Source organism: Rhopalosiphum padi, chromosome 4 (assembly GCF_020882245.1).
Source record: "Rhopalosiphum padi isolate XX-2018 chromosome 4, ASM2088224v1, whole genome shotgun sequence".
NCBI classification, from domain to species: Eukaryota; Metazoa; Arthropoda; class Insecta; order Hemiptera; family Aphididae; genus Rhopalosiphum; species Rhopalosiphum padi.
The window spans coordinates 11,066,205-11,084,852 of record NC_083600.1 but is presented as its reverse complement, the minus strand read 5'-3'; the positions used below and the strand labels follow the sequence as shown (position 1 = coordinate 11,084,852).

General features: G+C 28.3%; 2 protein-coding genes across 3 annotated transcripts; one reads left to right on the top strand and one right to left on the bottom strand.

Moving 5' to 3' along the window:
- Positions 1–5,091: 5,091 nt before the first annotated feature.
- On the top strand, positions 5,092–10,050 carry LOC132929289 (coiled-coil domain-containing protein 6). 2 transcript variants are annotated; one of them, XM_060994542.1, is made up of 8 exons: positions 5,092–5,250; positions 5,407–5,638; positions 6,799–6,948; positions 7,028–7,260; positions 7,335–7,501; positions 8,327–8,599; positions 9,096–9,226; positions 9,305–10,050. In XM_060994542.1, exons 2-8 carry the CDS (start codon positions 5,423–5,425, stop codon positions 9,488–9,490), a joined length of 1,356 nt encoding a protein of 451 aa, XP_060850525.1. In that variant the 5' UTR covers positions 5,092–5,250; positions 5,407–5,422; the 3' UTR covers positions 9,491–10,050. The 2 variants fall into 2 exon arrangements, with proteins under 2 accessions (XP_060850525.1, XP_060850526.1); XM_060994543.1 differs by lacking the exon at positions 9,305–10,050 and adding an exon at positions 8,751–8,853.
- Positions 10,051–11,441: 1,391 nt separating this feature from the next.
- Positions 11,442–15,332, bottom strand: LOC132929288 (protein downstream neighbor of son homolog). Its single transcript, XM_060994541.1, has 9 exons — positions 14,962–15,332; positions 14,623–14,857; positions 14,427–14,563; positions 14,129–14,372; positions 12,726–12,876; positions 12,467–12,633; positions 12,199–12,402; positions 11,898–12,084; positions 11,442–11,832 (listed from the first exon to the last, which is right to left on the bottom strand). The coding sequence occupies exons 1-9, from the start codon at positions 15,156–15,158 to the stop codon at positions 11,663–11,665; spliced, it is 1,692 nt and encodes a 563-aa protein (XP_060850524.1). The 5' UTR covers positions 15,159–15,332; the 3' UTR covers positions 11,442–11,662.
- Positions 15,333–18,648: the final 3,316 nt, after the last annotated feature.

Genomic DNA, 18,648 nt, shown 5'->3' with positions numbered 1-18,648 from the left:
ATTATAAATATATTTTATTAGAGTTACATTGAATAATTATTGTTTGTTTCAAATGTTCCGTTGTAAATATTTGTCTATTTGGTGCTATACGTATGTATATATATTTAAGTAGGTATCTTTACTCCATATAACCATATTGAATTCTCAAAAATAAATTAGTGATAGTTTGTAAATTACAGATAATCAAACTTATTTCAGATTCGGTTAATAAATTAATATAAAATTATGGTATTTTTCAACATTTTGCATCGAAACCCGTCAAATATGCGTTTAAAAACAGAATAAAAACACTAATAATGCATTTATAAATAAAAAATGTTAAAATACGCAATTATATGCAAAATAACATTTTGATATTTTGAATATAGATATGATGATGAAACACATTTCTATATAAGAATGGAAGTTATTGGACAACCTAAAAAAAATATGGAAAATTATACACAGCCTAACACTAATTATTAGTATTTGTTTAATGTAATTCATACTTACAAAGCTAGACAAATTCTCTATGAGTGACATTTAATTATAGTAAAATTATAATGCTCAATCATAAATAACTCAATTTTTTATGTCTTACTGTCTTAGTTTTATGTAAATTACGTAATAAATATTCAAATACATGAATTTTAAATGTTATCGTAAACAACACTAATTGCATAAAAAATAAAATATATTGTGGATTTAAAACATTTAAAAACGATAAGAGAAATTTTAATCAGACGACTTATTACTTTATTAGGTATAAAAAATAGACACTACAGGTTAATGAAAGTTCTATTTAGTATTTAGTATTTCATAAATATAATATTTTGTATTGGTTATTAGTTATTAGTATTTAGTGTTATTACTGCTAGTAGTGTACTAGTGCGCATTATTCATACATGAATTTGTTTAGAATTTAGTAGATTATATTAATCTTGGAAACTATTTTCATGTTATTTTTTGTGGCCCCTTGGCTCCAATACTTTAGGAATATAACTGATTTTAATAAATGTAATGTTAAAACTTTAAAAACAAAATATTGTGAATACACCATTTTAAGTATAGAATATTTAACTCTTTAAAAAAGAGACGTAATTTGTATAATGATTAATGATCTATTCATATGATTAATTTAATGAATGAGTTATGTGAGTTGCAAAGGCGTATATCATCAAAATAATACATGTTGCTGCGAGGGCATTTCTACAGATCCCCACGGCCCCACCTACCTACAAAGGACGGCTTATTTAGTTGAAAATATAAGAGTAGTCCCCCATGTTATCCACTAGGACTAGATACTACAAAATGTATTAAATATACATAATATATATAGTCACATACATAGGTACTTCAAAGATATAACTAAGTGAAAAATACTGATAACATAAATCATAATGATATGGTTATTGGAGAATCAAGTTGTTAATACCACTAGGAATAATGCATTTAATTAAATTTTATTTTGAGCCTGTGACAGCGTGACGGAGCCAAAGGCGAGCCCGAGCGATCCATAACCCCCTTGACAATTTAAGACTCACCAATTTCCGTAGTTGGCCTGCCTTGGAATTTTAATTCAACTCAAAAGTTTTATTTTGAATTTTTAAACATCATTATGTAAATAGTTTTAAAAAGATAAGTGTAATGCTGAAGTCTTGTTTTTTAATACCATACGCAGGGCCGCCGTCTTTAACCTTTTTGAAGCCCTGGACAGTGGTATAATGGGGCCCCTACGTAGCTGAGACAGAGTAATATTTTATTAAAACAGGTAAATAGGGTGGTGGTAGATAAGAAAAAGTCTAGATTAATTTAGCTATAAATATTTTTTATTTTTTATTATTATTATAATTATTACTAGGGCCCGGATTTATATGCTCTAAAGACCTTAAAAATATGCCCTTATTTTGTAGAAATATATCTTTAAAGCTGAAAATATGCTAAAAAAAATCTTTGATTTAATTATTTTTAATAACTTTACATACAATTATTTTATATTATAAAAAATTTTCAATGGTGATGTCGTATTTATTATAATTTTAATCTGAAAAAGAAATAACCAAAATATCTCTATTTTTTTTATAAATTCGGTATGTGGCCAAATGAAAATAAATATATACCAAAAGCAAATTGTATTGGCTGTAAATATTATAACTATAAACATGTTATTTAATTAATATAATCAAAATATTACATATTATGCATTTAAAAACCGTCTATATGGCAGTATATGCAAAGAAAAATCTTAAAATACAGAAATATGCAGTAACGTGTCATATGGCTACTCGATCACCCATTAATTTGTTTATACCATATTTTCAGGAAAGAATTGCTAAAAATTCATTGAGTATAATATGTTATATTTATAAATAAATAATCAAAAAATATACCCAGTATATTATCAACATAATTCACAAAATATGTACTATACAGCTAGTATAACTTCAAAATTCTTCCGTTTTCTTTTATTTGTATGTAACAATACGTCAATACATAACTTTTTATTTTTAATGTATGAGATTTTAAAAAGTCTGCACACTTTTAGCTATATATTTTACTATTAACTTTATTGAGTATTTTTATTTCTAAATGTGCAAAAAAAGCATATTTAATTATTTTATTTGAATATAATAGTCAAACTTAAAATAATATAACTTAAGTCTAAAAACTATTTAAATTAATTAATGCTATTTTATATATTAATAATGATTTACAATTTCTTTATTTACTTACATATTTTTAACATTAAATTGTAGTGAGGGGGCAATGGAGAGGCAAAATCAAATTTTGGGGAGAGGCACTTGCCCACTCTTGACTTCGTGTAGCGCCGTAACTGAGAGTGCCGTTGGCTTAAATGGATTAGATAGGAATATTATAATGGTATAAATCTAATTTTTGGCCATTCTAAAAAAATATGACCATATAAATATAAATATATAAGCACATGTCATGTAGAATCTAGCGACTAAGTAATAGTAAATCTACGATCGGCTACGTTTAGCTTCGTTAGTTTTAATATTAAAGTGAAGCGACCTATTATGAAACTTAATGTTAAGAACTTAATTTGAGTTCGTAGGTTTTTTACAATAATTCAATTTTTAACTAAGTTATGACTATTTTTAAACTGCACTACCTATATTGGCTATATTCAATATTGTATAGGTTCCTACGTAAAACTCGATAAAAAATTTAAATACCTATCGAAAAAATCCTTCATGCGAACACAGATAAAGTTTTTACCATTATGCATTAAGTTTCGTAATAGGTTGATTCACTCTAATGCTAATGAAGTTAAACGTGAACTGCTGATTGCTTCTCTTTAGCCCGCCCTGGAAAAAAGACCTGGCACACTGCTAATATATATTTACTCCCACTAAAAATGTTATATATGGGCGCCCATGACCATTGACTATTATATGTACTTAGATCTATACCGGAAGGGCGGAAGCAGGTATATCAATGTGAAATATTAAGTTTAACAAATAAATGAGACTGTGATGATGGACGATGGTTATTAGCAGTATACCAAACTTAGTCACAAACTCATAAATCATAATAATATAGACAAAAATTGAACGACAGTTTTCAAATTACTGAATACTGATCATGTAATGCTTATGAGTTATGACTTAGTTATGCCGGCATGCCGCTAAAATTTTGAATATAGAAGTTAGTAATATTGAAAAAAAATAGGTTATTTGGATCAAAACCAAACCATCTGTAGATATATCAATATCTTCTATTCAATTTGACCAATCAATAAAATTCTGAAATATGTCTAAAAAGAAACTATTAAAACTCTTGATTTAAGACTTCGAGAGTAGATAAAGAAATTAACAATATTGAAATTCAAACTTTAAATAGTATAACTTTTAAACACACAGATGCCGTTAATTAAACGTTCGTTTTGTCAATTACTAAAATATACTACAAACTACAATTACAATAAACTTTCATATTTTGAAACACGGAATCACAATGAATATTGATTACTTACATATCTAATTTGAAGAGTAAGGATTGTTTAAAATTGACAATGATTTAATGATGTTATAAGTGGTACCACCTACCTTCTACGTGTCTGTCATTGGCGTAATTTCATTAAATTTCAGCAGGTGCAAATTAGGTGCGGCTCCAGCCCCCTTCCCCCTAAGAACGTATTATACATACCTATTATATTTTTTGTTATACAGTTTTGTGAAAAGTATGAGTTAGTTCCCATCCCCAACTATGTCTTGGAGCCCCCCCCCCTGGGTGCAAAGTATAAACATAACATAACAATAACAATTCAATAAAACAATGAAATAGAATTATATTTTTATAGAATTTTGATTTTTGAGTTCAGTTTATTTCAGCAGGTGCAATGTGCAAATGCATATCTGTGCGGCTGTGCATCACCTGCTATGTATTACCAGGGGGTACTGCACCGTTGTGGCGTCGTGCACTCCCGTAAGTATGCCACTGGTGTATAGTAGTGTCTGTGGTTGTAAATAAAGTATTATTATTTATTACATGGTGTGGGTGCTTTATATTTTCACCACTTCTTTGAAGTTCCTATACCTAATAATAATTTATCAGATCTGTACTCAATTAAAACGAGGATAATGTATGGTCTTTTGTTGACGTTCAATTTTTTTATATTACTATTATATTATAATATAATAATATATAGCCATACAGATACAATAGGTGTTAGTTATTAGGTGACTGCTAAATTGAATCAGCTGGTAAATGTTCTATGAAAATTTTAATAACGCTTTTGGTGGATTAATCGTCAAATCAATAAATTTCAAAATTCTGATGTGAATATATAAATTTATTAAAATCAAATTGTCTTAATTCCTAGTTTATACATCGACTGTTTTTCAAATTTTCCCACCATATGACTCATATGAGGGTAACTTGAAACAACCTCCACACCTAGACTAATTAGTAATTAATAAATAAACCTATTGAGTTATGCTCCATACGGCATACACTACATTGAGTACTCCTCCAAAGTAACGTCACTGGAAGAAAATTGCAGTGCAGCCACACAATGAGCGTTTTCTGACGATTTAAGGTTATGTACAGATCTTCGAATTTGACTATACTGTTAAAAGTTCTTTTTATTATTTTCGTTTTGTACAGAGTTCCGAGTTAGGTATTCATATTTCGTGTTATTACTAGTTTTTTCTCGATATTTTTCATCAAAAATTCCCAAAAATTCGGTGTTCATCGCCGATTGTTGTCGTAGATTCGGGCAGCCCGACATAATTCCTAGCATTTCCGGTATGTTAATATGAAACGTTTGAGTTTAAAATCTTTGTAAGAGGGTGTCGTCCGTGCGGTACGCGCGGTAGTCGCATTCGAACTTAGCAATTTGGTTGTTCAACTGCAAGTTGGTGATTGAAATTTACATTTTTTTTTTGTTTCCAATACTCCTAGGTTTGTTTTCGCGACGATGGCGGACAGTGCCAGCGAAAGTGATTCATCGTCCATCGACGGTGGACCCATCATGATGCCTCCATCACCGATCACAAGGGAACAGATGCAAAAACGAATCGATTCCTTGCAGCAGCAAAATCGGGTACTAAAGGTAGAGTTGGAAACCTACAAGTTAAAAATGAAAGCAATGGACGAAGAATGCAAACGACTGCGTGAAACATCGGTTTATATTGTGAGTACCTACTTCCTAGTACCAAACTATTTTTTTTCTAACAGAGAAATAAAAAATTAATGTTTAAATTCAGTACATGCCTGATTTGTCATTTTTAGTATTTTTAAATTATTATGAAAATATCTATTAAATTAAATTTTACATCTTCTACTCTGGTTTTCAATAATTAATTTAATTATGTAGTAAGTGTTAGAAATATAATTTAAATTAAAAACAGATTGAAAATCATTTTATTATGTCTGATATTACAATATTAAAAATCAATTTCAAAATTTTTCATTCATTTTTTCTTCTATCAATCAATGTTGTATTTTGAGATTTCAATATTGACCATTTTCATGTTAGGTATAATATATTCAAAGACTTTATTAATAATTATTCGTTAATTGTGTTAAGGATTATAGTTAGCAGTTTAAAACTTATTTAAAAAAGTACTAGCTGACTCGACAAATATTGTTTTGAGTGGTAGAGTGGTTCAGAGTATTATTGTTATCAGTATACTATTTGTATACCAAATTTCAAAATCCCATTGAAAAAGCACTTAGTGTTTTCCAAATTTTTCAATTTTCCATACAAATTTTCCAATAGTACTTTTTGTAATAATTTTATTTGAACTATTATGAGTATTAAAAAAATAAATAAAATGAGCCCAATTAGTCCATCCGTTTTCAAGTTATGCACTTACTAACGAACAACATTTTGCTTGTATGTTTATTGATAATGTTATATTTAATTTAAAAGATAAGATTATGTCTTAAACATCAATTTTGGTGTACATAACTGAATCATCAGAGTATAAATTATTAAATTGGAAAATGTGAAATGGTTAGGTGGTGCTAGCCTCATATACATGTTTATTTTAATATTAATTTATAATATTTTTGCATTGTTTCAACAATTTTAATGCATTTTGTTGGACAATCACCTTAATTTTTTATGAAAAATACTCTGATATTATTTGAATGGATTTTTATATTTACTGTTATTTTATTTTTATTAAAAAAAAATACTGAGTATTATATCATTTAATTTTGTAAAATTATTTTACAAAATAATAATTATATTAATTGAGTGTGTTAGAGAATTTGAATTATACTAATTCAATAAAATAGTTAAATAGCTTGTATACTTAAAATCAAGAAATTATTTTTTTTTTTTAGCAAGTTAGAGCAGAACAAGAAGAAGAGTTTATTAGTAATACCCTTCTGAAAAAAATTCAAGCTTTAAAAAAAGAAAAGGAAACTTTAGCTCATCATTATGAACAAGAAGAAGAATGTTTGACAAATGATCTGTCACGAAAATTAACTCAGGTTAGTATGATCAATAAAAAACATTAATTTTTCTATATAATTAATTTCTCATATTAATATATTGTTAAATTGGTTACAGTTACGACAAGAGAAATGTAAATTAGAACAGACTCTAGAACAGGAACAAGAATGTTTAGTTAATAGGCTAATGCGTAAAATTGAAAAACTAGAAGCAGAAACTCTTACAAAGCAAACAACCTTAGAGCAATTACGGCGTGAAAAGGTTGACTTAGAAAATACATTGGAACAAGAACAAGAAGCTTTGGTAAATAAACTATGGAAACGTATGGATAAATTAGAAGCAGAAAAAAGGTAAACTATTTATTCTTATACTTATTTAAGTTAAATTACTCTTTTTTAATTATCTGAACTTGAATTTTTATTAGACAATTACAAATAAAACTGGATCAGCCTGTTTCTGATCCAGTATTACCTAGAGATCAAGTAGGACCCAACAAAGGTGAAATGGCTACAAATATAAGTGCACATTTACAACATTTGCGTGGAGAAGTTACCAGATTGCGACACCAGCTTGATGTTTCTAAAAAAGAAAGCAAGTACATAAAAATAGATGTTGTTCTGTTCTTAACATCTAAAGTTTGGATTTTAAAGATTAAAAGGACGTTATATCCGCATGTGTTATCTCTATCTTATTAATGTAGATCATAGCAAATTTTCGTTCAGCAGAACACATTTTGTGATGTTAGCTAATATTAGAGTAAACTTACCTATTATCAAATTTAAAGATAAGAATATTATCTAGAAAATGACATATGCTTTTATTGATGTTATCATTTTAAAGTTGTAATATTTTACATAGCTATAACTCACTTTAAAATGATAATAAAAGCACATGACATATTTTAGATAATATTCTTACCTTTAAATTTGATATTAGGTAAATTTACTCTAATATTAAAGCTAACACCACAAAATGTGTTCTGCTGAACAAAAATTTGCTATGATCTACATTAGTAAGACAGACAACACATGCAGGTATAACGTTCTCTTCAAATAATCCGTTGACTGTGTTTTGATGCTATTAGTTGTTGTCCTTAGGCTCATTGAACACTATTTGGTGTCAGATTTATATTTGAAGTAAATTGTTTATTATTTGGTCATTGGATATTTAATAGATAGATATTTTTTGTTATATATTTACTCATTATTTGGAAGTATGACCACATGAAAGCAGTCTCTATTTATTAGAATTCATATATATATATACAGAAGTAACTACAAAAAGACATACACAGTCAACGTGTTAATGATTGAAAAGTAACCAGAATTAATTTGTTTGATGTTGTTTATGTAATATACATTTATCTTTTTATAAATGTTGTTACTTATATTTTAATTGAAATGATGTACTTTTTAGATTCCAAGAAAATGGAAAAAATGGCTAAAGAAGAGCGTCAAGTGCGTGAAGACAATTTACGATTACAAAGAAAGTTACAACTTGAAGTGGAAAGACGTACAGCTTTATGCCGTCATTTATCAGAGTCTGAGAGTAGTTTAGAAATGGAAGAAGAACGTCAGTACAATGAAATGGCATCAAATCGATGCCGAACGTCATCAAGTCCACTTCCATTTCCTCCATCTCCTAGCCAATCTAGGCCTCTTAGTCCTGGATCCACTGCTGGAACGCCAGGTAATAAAATATTTCATACATTAAATAAATCATTTAAAACATTAAATTAAATTTGTTTAAATATTTATGTAATAAGTGAATGCCTACTGTTTATGTTACTGGGTTCTGATGTATGCTCAAATGTTGTTACTTGTTTTGTATTGTACGATAGATACGACTGAAGCGGGTAGTGTATCTGCATCACCGGAACAGAAAAAAAGGAAGTGCGGTGGTGGAGGTGTAGACGATAAGTGTTTTGTCCATCCGTGAGTTGTGTAAGTAGAGGGCAGATAGCTTTTTGATTAAAAACAAAACCAATAGTGCAGAGATTGTTTATAATGAGATAGAAATATTTATATATTACATACATTTCAATAGGCATTTACTTAATACTATTACTACTCAATTAAAGTTAATGTGTCAAAGCTATTCTCAGTATCAATTTTGTATATGCGTTTTACTAATTTATTTTATTTTTACAAAGTAAATTACATACAATTGTATTATATTATTTTAGGAGTGTTTCGTGGCGAAATTGGTGTATTGGGCTATGCCAATATGAATCGATGTTATGTTTGTGGTCAAGCTGTACCATCGAATCTCGTCATAGGAGCACCATCAACACCTTTATGTCCTACTACTCAAGTGGTAAGTAAATATAGTTCTGTTTTTTCATTGAGTTTTAAAAATGAAAAATATACTTATTACTTATATTATTGTATGCAGATTAATCAATCTCGAACCCTATCATTGGGACGTCCAGTCAGTGAACGTTTTGTTAAGCCAATAGTGCCACTGTCATCTAATGTAGTTAATAGTGGTAGTATACCATCCGGATCACAAATTCCCTTGCCCAATCCAACGTCACCGTCAACATTGCCTGCAACACTGATGGATTCAGCCAAGTACTAATTTAATCTTATTTATGTACATACAAAAAGAGCATATATTATAATATTATCTATGTATGTATAATTTTACTTTTATTGCTTTAATAAGTTGTAAAGTTCAATATATAATACATTTTCAAAAAAATAATATCAGTTATATAATAACATTAAGTTTGTAATTTATACATGAATGAAATCATTTCAAATTAAAAAAAATCAACTAACAATTAAATAGTAATGGAGAGATCCTTAACAATAAGTTGTATATTGTGCATACTATGCCATTGTATTTTTTTTTTTATTATTAATTTATTATTTATGAAAGTTTATTATCATATTTAACTATAGTTTTTGGTTGGGTAACATTTGGTAAGAAAATAGTAAACCTAGTTCAATGTGATTTGCCTCTTATTGTACCTAAGCAAATGTTTTGTGTAAAGCAATAGTTGAATTTTTTTTTCATTTGTAAACTATGTAAAAGTTAAGTTATTTTTGATGTATGATTAATGTTTGGTAAAAGTAAATTATTACCTATTTACATTAATATTTGTTAAATACACTGTTGTCCATTTTCTTTCAACAGTTCTGGAAACAACTATTTTTTTTTTAAATCACAATTGTTTGTAATGAACATAGTGTTTATAATTATTAATAAGTCCTATAATTTTATAAGTATTTATATAATGACTAATTTTTCAATTAATGATAATTTCTTATAAATATCTTAATCATCTTTTTTCTATATTGCCTGTTTATATTTCAATTACCAATACTATTCACCTGTAAATAATAAAAATTAAAAGTATTAACTGTGAAGTCAATTGACCATGTGTCTGTATAAGCTATTTAAATTATATTTTTATTTATTTGACACAAAATTTAATTTGTATGGTAATCAATTATTTTCAGTATTTCATGTTTCAATTTTTATATAATCATTGGCAATTGTAAAAAATGCCAAGTAGGTATGAAACTAATATAATTTTTTTTGATAAGATTTGAGAATTTGAAATTATGTTATGTATATAATTTAGTCTAAAACATCATGTTGAATTTTAAAGTTGCAAGAGTTATGAATACTCATCTTTTAATAAAACATTTTGTACTTATAAACACAAATCATGACTAGGTGTCATAAAGTAGAGTCTTGACTTGTTTTACTTTGGGTTACACACTTACACATCACTTAATATTAATTACTCACTAAGGATAGAACTGTATTTTTGCTCAATATTTATTTTGAAAATTTCATTTGATCTTATAATGACTATTTTATTTGTATTTTTGTAATTCTGGCCATAAATGGGTATTTATGATGGCCATATATGGGGTTTGTTGGCCATAAAAGGGGGAAATTGATACTTTTATTACCAACATTTTTTTTGCCCCTAAATTGTTGTAAACAAACTATAACTGTCAATCTATAGGTTCTCAAATGGCCATTGCTTAGCTATTAACTGGCAATGTGTTAACATTTAATTTGTGCGCATAAATTGTTAAAGTGGCCATAGCTGGTGACTCCACCCTAATACCTAAGAAATAAATCCCATTAATTCTATTTCTTCACCCATACACGAAAAACATGATAATAATACATACTGTCTATATAAGAAAACAATTTTAATTTTTATATTTTTGTTGAATCTAACCTATTAAGAAGATACATCATTATCATGTTATTGGTTTCTTGATGTGACATTGTAGTAAAACAATTTTACATCATATCTTTTTAAAGAAATATTTGTCTTTCTACCTTAAATATAAGTACTCATTAAGTTTAATAATTAATTTTTTAATCAGAAAATAATTATAAAATCTATAAATATCTTGAAAATGTATACTTCTGATTACCAATTAAAAGGGGGTTGGAAGTTACTATAATATTTGTGTATGCAGGAAATGTTTAAATTTTCAAACACTTACACAATTACGAGTATGAATCAAAAAAGAAAAAAAAACAATAAACACAAAAATAATAGATATGAAAATAAAAATATAAATTTTAAACAAATATTATACAGTCAATAATGGTTTATAAAATTCAATTTTAATAAATAATAATTTGTTTATGTATAAATAATACAGGGTACATTAATTAAAAACAAATAATGCCCAAATATTTTAAAATTAAGAAAAAATATGCATATAAATCAAAGTAATATTCAATTTATAAAAGTTTTGTAAATAAAATTGTTTATGAGATGAAATATCCATCGTCTTTAGTGTATTTTACACTGTCAAATGCTTTGGTGGTTGCTGCACAGAATTTTTTTAGAACTGAGTTTCTTAGGCCACAGTCACTAAGGTTTTGTTGACCAAATAAGTGTATAGCTTTGTCTTCTGATTTTTGACTACTACAAAATTCTAATATAAATGAAAAAATAATATTAATTTCAGTATATAGTTTTGAATCTGTTAGCAATTTATACCTTTTTTTGACTCTGAAGCTAACGTAAAAGGTTTAGTGCTTTCTAAATTGGCAAATGTAGCAGTAAATTTCTTTAACGAACTTGATAATAAATCACAAAAATTGTAGACTGCATCTGGCAATACAGGTCCTTTTACTTCTATTGAGTTGTAGCTTTGACCATCCACTTTAACTGTACTTTGTCTCACCTAAAATATTTATTAAAAATTGTATTTACTTATTCATATATATATATATATATATACCATTTGAAACAATGTTTATTTTAAGATGAATCATAATAAAAATAATGGAATCCTTACTTTGAGTGGTGTTAAAGTAGCTCCAGTAAAAGCTACTGGTGCTAGAAGTGTAGGCGGTATACCTGCATGAGGTCCTGTATTTGATACTGTTGAACGACAATTTATTAGCCAATTAAATAGGGCTTGTGCTTCAACACCAGTTACAACTACCAAAGACTCTTTAGTACTATCAATTTTTCGTTGACGACTTGACACTAGTTCATTCTAGAAATACATTTTGAAATATATTTACAAATTCTACACTATTAATGAAATCCTGTAAAAGTACCTGTGAACTTTGCAAGCGTTTAATTTCAGATTTTTCAGCACCCATTGTTTCCAACCAACGTTCAGGTTCTTCATCATCTCCAATTTTGGTGTCTTCTAATGTTTTTTTAGTAAATAGTTCACTGCTGTGTTCATTCTCATCAAGTAATGGCATTGTGAACTCTATATCTGTTAAATAATTGAACAATAAGTATGATGAATAATCAGTAACAATTACAATATATTATAGTACTATAATATACACAAAGAGTGAAATATACCTTCACGTTTAAGAACATCTCGAAGTCCTTGTGTTGTTGGATATATCATTGCATTCAGCTCTTCATAACCACCAATGCTCGATGCTCGAAAAGTACATGTAAATGCATTGGCCAAAACATAGAAGTATGGGCATTGGTTAGCTCGAACAAGCTAGTGAAAAATTATTATTAATACAAGCACAAAATAAAGAAGTGAAAAAGGAATTGGGTGTCCCCATCAGTTGTGTTGAGTACTTAAAAAAATAAAAAAATAAAACTTTAATAAATATAATATTCAAGTACATAGGCAAATGTATAACTCAGAACAATGAAAAACAAGAGAAAAACTAAAAAGAATAAATACAGTATAAAATATAAATATATTAAATGGATATTATGTAATATATATCATGAATATATTTTAGTTCTATACTTAATTTATATTTCAATTATTTTTGTTTAATAAAATCTAATATTATTTCAGTACTTTCATGTTATACGAGACTACCATGATTTTTGACAACAAAACAATCTTGTTATTTAAGACTACTAAAATGGTTTTCGCGACTACCACCCAAGACTACCACAATTAGCTGTACAATATCCACGCACTGCGTTCTAGCGTAGCAATTCACAATTGTTATATTAATATTATATTATTATATATTTATACAGGGTGATTCAAAATTTATGTTACAGCCATTTTAACACATCTCTATTCAAAATAGAGAACAATTTATGATAATAAAGTTTTTTGATGTAGAAACATCTAAAATGATTATACGACACTAATATTATTACATTTTCATTATTTATTATTTTAATTGTGGATTTACCATTTTTTACCACTATTATTTTTGTATTTATTATAATTATTATTTTATTGTTTTTAGTGACCGTACGCCACATATGTAGCGTGTGTTGTGTAATACATACAAATGATTATTGGGTATTTAAATCCTTTTTTTATATATATAATTAGAATATAGCCATCCCAATCTACTGATTAAAAAAGTATCAAAGAATTAAATATGGAGGTGCACTGTACAAATATAAATTTTAAATAAAACTAAGGTAGTCTGTGATAATAGGAAAGTGTGCAAAATTTGGTAGTCTTAGATAACGGGATTGTGGTGTTTCATAAAACAACCGCGGTAGTCTTGGGAGATAGTCGCGAAAATAGCCGTAGTCTCGTATAACAGGAAAGTACCATTATTTCTAATGATTATAATTTTTTCTTACTAACTACAGCTATAGATACTATCTAAAGTATCTGATTTTATTAGTTCACCGATATAAATTTGTTTAATTAATGTGGATATCAGGAAAAGTAGTTAAATCTAGGTTTAATGAGTATACATAATATTGACTAATATATTTATATTTATGTATGTATAATAATTTTTTAAATTTTGAAGTATTACCTGAAATAAAGATCGGAAACTATCAATCCAGTGAGTAAACAGAGACTCTCTAAAAAATGGATTTGCATTAACAGAAGGTACAGAACTGCCTGAATCCTTAATTGCAACACGAGGACCTCTGTGAATGAGATCAACCCAAGGTAAAGATGGATGTTGCCAAGCCATACAACATTGGTGGAATCGACTATTAGGACTAGTATCTAATGAGTTTTCAATGTTCTCAGTGTCTAGACATCTTACAAACCTAAATGTATAAAATTAGAACTTTAATATCACACACTATCAAAAATAGACTTGCCCAGTTGTAGCCGATGCTTCTTCACATGTTTTGATTTTTTGGCTCCATGGAAATGGGTTTGGAGATAAAAAACGTACTTTGGTTCTTAATGTCCAATCAATTGGTAATTGCTCTTCGCCTTTTATCACATCAACATCCTAAAATGAATAACATGAGTGAGATACAGAAACACTTAATATTCAATTGTATTCAATACATCTTCAACAACTGCCACCGGATTAACTTTACGAAGAACATCTACAAATGAGATGACACTTTCATCAAGAACAGGAAACTGCGAATAGCCGGTCACAGATGGAATGGATTCACAGTCACGTATCAGCTTAGATAGATTTGATGTGCATGCATTGTCATCATCATATTCAACCCTAGCTCTTTTCAATGTCTCTCGTGCATCCACTTGTTTCTTGTTCTTGACAGGAGTTTTCCGTCTACAAACAAAAATACGTGAAAATTACATAATGGTAATATTATTGTAGTTGTAACCCCAACAATAACTGCTGTCTGCTGATAGTAACAATAGACCTGCTCTTACCTGAACGGATTTTTAGCTGGTGACCTCTGTGAAATTGCTAACCGACCAGTTGATACCTCTCCTGCAGTGGCTGTGTCCATAGATTTGACAAATCTGGATTGCAATGCACGTTTTTTCATCTTCATTCGGTGCATCTTCATCACGTCTTCTGGCCGCTTCCATTTTGGCGGCGTACAACCGTTGTCTAACTCCAACATTTGATCCGATGCCAATACGAAGTACTAATATTATTTAAGGGACGAGTACTGTGCAAACGATGATTTTTTTGTAATTTTACTTCCTTATTTAAGTAATTACATAAAAATTTGAATGTGATGGCAAAGTGCAACTGCAGCTGTTGCTGCTCGTCTTTATCTCGTTCTTGCTTACCGTTGACGGTTGTTATCAATATATATTATATATATATATGCATGCTTATCAATGCTTAAAAAAAAGATAAGTATATTATCATAGAAAAGAGTTGAAGGTATGATGTAACCTATGACGTACCTAATCTAACCTGATTATACACCATGCCCATTATAATATCACGGAACATTAATATTGTTGATTTGTAATATTGTATAATATAATACAACGAGGTATAATAATCGCGAGGTTTATAGATGATTATCTATCTTGGTCCGAGCTATAAACTTACTAGGTATTTGTTCTGTGGTATAACCGGACTTATTTAACAGTCAGGTCGTTTGAAAGGCACGAGTGCACGTGACATGACGTAGGTAGAGTATATTATAATAATATGATGATATGGGTAAGTAACGAAACAAGTGACGTGATGCTGCGTAGACTATAACCGAATCTGGATCTTTCTGATCATACCACATGTTGCTTATATCACAGTATGATCATATTTTTAGTGATACGCATACCCCTCACCGAATCTCATCAAATACTCAGTTCTTGGCTTCTTATTGGTCATCCAAATTATCAACGTAAATATTATTTTCAAACGGGAGAAGTACTACTACAGACTACGCAGTAGAGTAGACGTGGTTGACGTACTCCGAGCCGGATTAGCACTCGTGTAACGTGCAAAACGAGCTTTTACTTCAGAGCGGTATATATTTCACGTATTTATACAGTAACAGTATTAAACATGAAGTATATTATGTAGTTTTAATGACTCCTGGTTATTAAGGAATAAGGGGTACTTAATATTTATTGCTCTAGGGCGGCTCTGATACTTATTCCGGCTGTGCGCGTACTGATGTGATCATAACTATATAATGTTTAATATATAAATATACAACTATATATTTAGCATGATCGGTCATCTATCTACAACCGTGCACTATATACATTCAAAGGATGCATAAAGAACAAAAATTGTAGACATTAATTTATTATAATGATCCTATAATGCGCATTACTGTGATGCTATATAGGTACATTTCAAAATACTCAGTCTTGTTGTGTGTGATAGATACCTATATAGTATATATAAATATATATATTTAGTTTATAACTACGTCTAAAAACAGAGTTTTAATAGAGAAAACGGAGTCCAATGCGATCTGAAACCTGGATAATCATAAAAAAAAAAATATTTTCGAAATCCGACTATACAAGGTAACTAATCTAACGCAGTGGCGTATTTGAGATAATTTTTCAGGGGGGCAAAATACGAAAATCTATTAGTTGTTAAAATATAAGGAAATTTGAATACAATAGTTTATTTTTTTTTATTTGGTTAGGGTTTTAGACACTGGTTCAAACTTATTCAGTTATAATCCAAAATAAATTTAACACAATAAAAAGCATCTTATTTATGCTCAAAAGTTTTAATTTTAATATCATATAGTCTGAAGTCATAGGTAGTCATAAAATAATTATATTATAAGGTTTATATTTTTTTTTCGTGGCTGCAGCAAACATATTAATGACCTCATCTATTTGAATGCCCCTGTGTCTATGAATATTTAGTAAAGCCACGTCCTAGTCATAATACTCATCATAATAATGGAATTTACCTTATAATTACAGCTTCTGAAAAACAGTAAAAAAAACAAGTCTAGATCCTCGGGGGTGGCAAATGCCCCTATTGCCCCCTCAAATACGCCACTGATCTAACGAGGCGTTGAAGTTTTTCCCGTGATACAAGTTTTTTCACTATAATATATAGGTACGCGTGTAAGTACCTGATACATAAATAGATTGAAAGGTAATAACAAATTACAACTTTCGTATCAATTAACCTAACCTTAGATAAAAAATAAAGATTTGTTCTTTTGCGTATACATATAGGCGATACAGAAATCGCGCAGCACGACTAGATATAATAATACATTATCATTATAATATTAATATAGTATTATACGCGGGCACGTAATCAGAATTTTTCTTATGGGGCGTTATAATTTTATATTTAAATATAACTTTAGGGGAAGAGGGGTTAACACACTACGGTGAAGTAATCAATCTTCATAACAATTATATCAAGTATATGAAACACTAGAAACAGAACCATATATAACATATATTTTAGATAAAATCTAAAATATTTATATTATACTAAATATTTTTTTTTACATAAATACGATTTACGGGGAGTGTTACAAGTTGATTGAACGTATTTTGTTATCAATTATAAAGTTATAACACCAAAAACACTCTCCTGGTTACGCCATCGAGCCACTGATATCTCTATAGGTAAAGGTAATATAATAAATAATAGTATAGACACTTAATATTTCTACATTTCATTTTTGTTTAACAATTATACTAATAGGAATTAATTTGTCTAACATTTTAGTTAAGGGCTTATTTAGGTGTATTATAAATTTAAAAATATGTATTTAGTGTTCAAAATATTTTTTAAAATTATTTAAAAAAAGTTGTTTTAAACACTTTACGTTTAAAACATAAATTTATAACATTTCAAAAAGTATTCGATAATTGTTTTAAGTTACTTACTGCCAAGTATTTAAAAACTAAAAGATTTTAATATTCCAAAATGTTTTTGAGATAATGGATGTTGGATGTATATAATTTATCTATAGCACTGTTTCTTAAATTGCGTATTTCACGGAACTCTGCCGGGGTTCCGTGGAGATCACTTAAGGGTTCTGTAAAATTTAAGTGTTTTTTTCAAAATATTCAATATTAACTATTTTAAAAAATCTAACTAATCAATGAGAAAAAATTGTGTTGGTTGTACTCGTTTATAAAATATATTATATTATTTAATAGTAGTCAATTACAGTAAAAAATGTCGTACAATAAAAACCATGTTTGGACTTTTACCTTTTGCAAAACTACAATTAGGTGTATGTGTAAAACGGGATTCTCAGCTTATGTATATATTGATAAAAATAAAATACTGCAACAGACTAATGTAAACTTGATATAAGAATTCAACTTTCATCAATAAAGCCCAATATTAAGTATAATAAAAAGCAATTTAACTCATCTCATTAAAATTAGTGTTTTGTTTGTTATTTTAAGAACTTTTGGATAATTCTGGAAATATTTTTTGAATTAATTAATTAATATTATATAAAATAATTGTCATTTTTGTTGCAATAATACTTATATAACTTTTTGCGTTATTAAAACTATTGAAACAAAGTAGGGATTCCACGATAAAAGTGGACATAAAAAAAGGTTCCAAGGATAAAATATATTGTGAAACGCTGATCTACAGTAATAATGTATCTATAAAGTAATTTAAATTCACCTGATAAA

Coding starts and splice junctions, on each gene's coding strand:
- LOC132929289 (XM_060994542.1), top strand. CDS start 5,423: ATGGCGGACAGTGCCAGCGAAAGTGATTCATCGTCCATCGACGGTGGA. Junction 8,600..9,095: donor ATCCACTGCTGGAACGCCAG/GTAATAAAATAT, acceptor ATATTATTTTAG/GAGTGTTTCGTGGCGAAATT. Junction 9,227..9,304: donor TATGTCCTACTACTCAAGTG/GTAAGTAAATAT, acceptor TATTGTATGCAG/ATTAATCAATCTCGAACCCT.
- LOC132929288 (XM_060994541.1), bottom strand. CDS start 15,158: ATGTTGGAGTTAGACAACGGTTGTACGCCGCCAAAATGGAAGCGGCCA. Junction 14,373..14,426: donor GAAGCATCGGCTACAACTGG/GCAAGTCTATTT, acceptor TTATACATTTAG/GTTTGTAAGATGTCTAGACA. Junction 12,403..12,466: donor AACGCTTGCAAAGTTCACAG/GTACTTTTACAG, acceptor ATGTATTTCTAG/AATGAACTAGTGTCAAGTCG.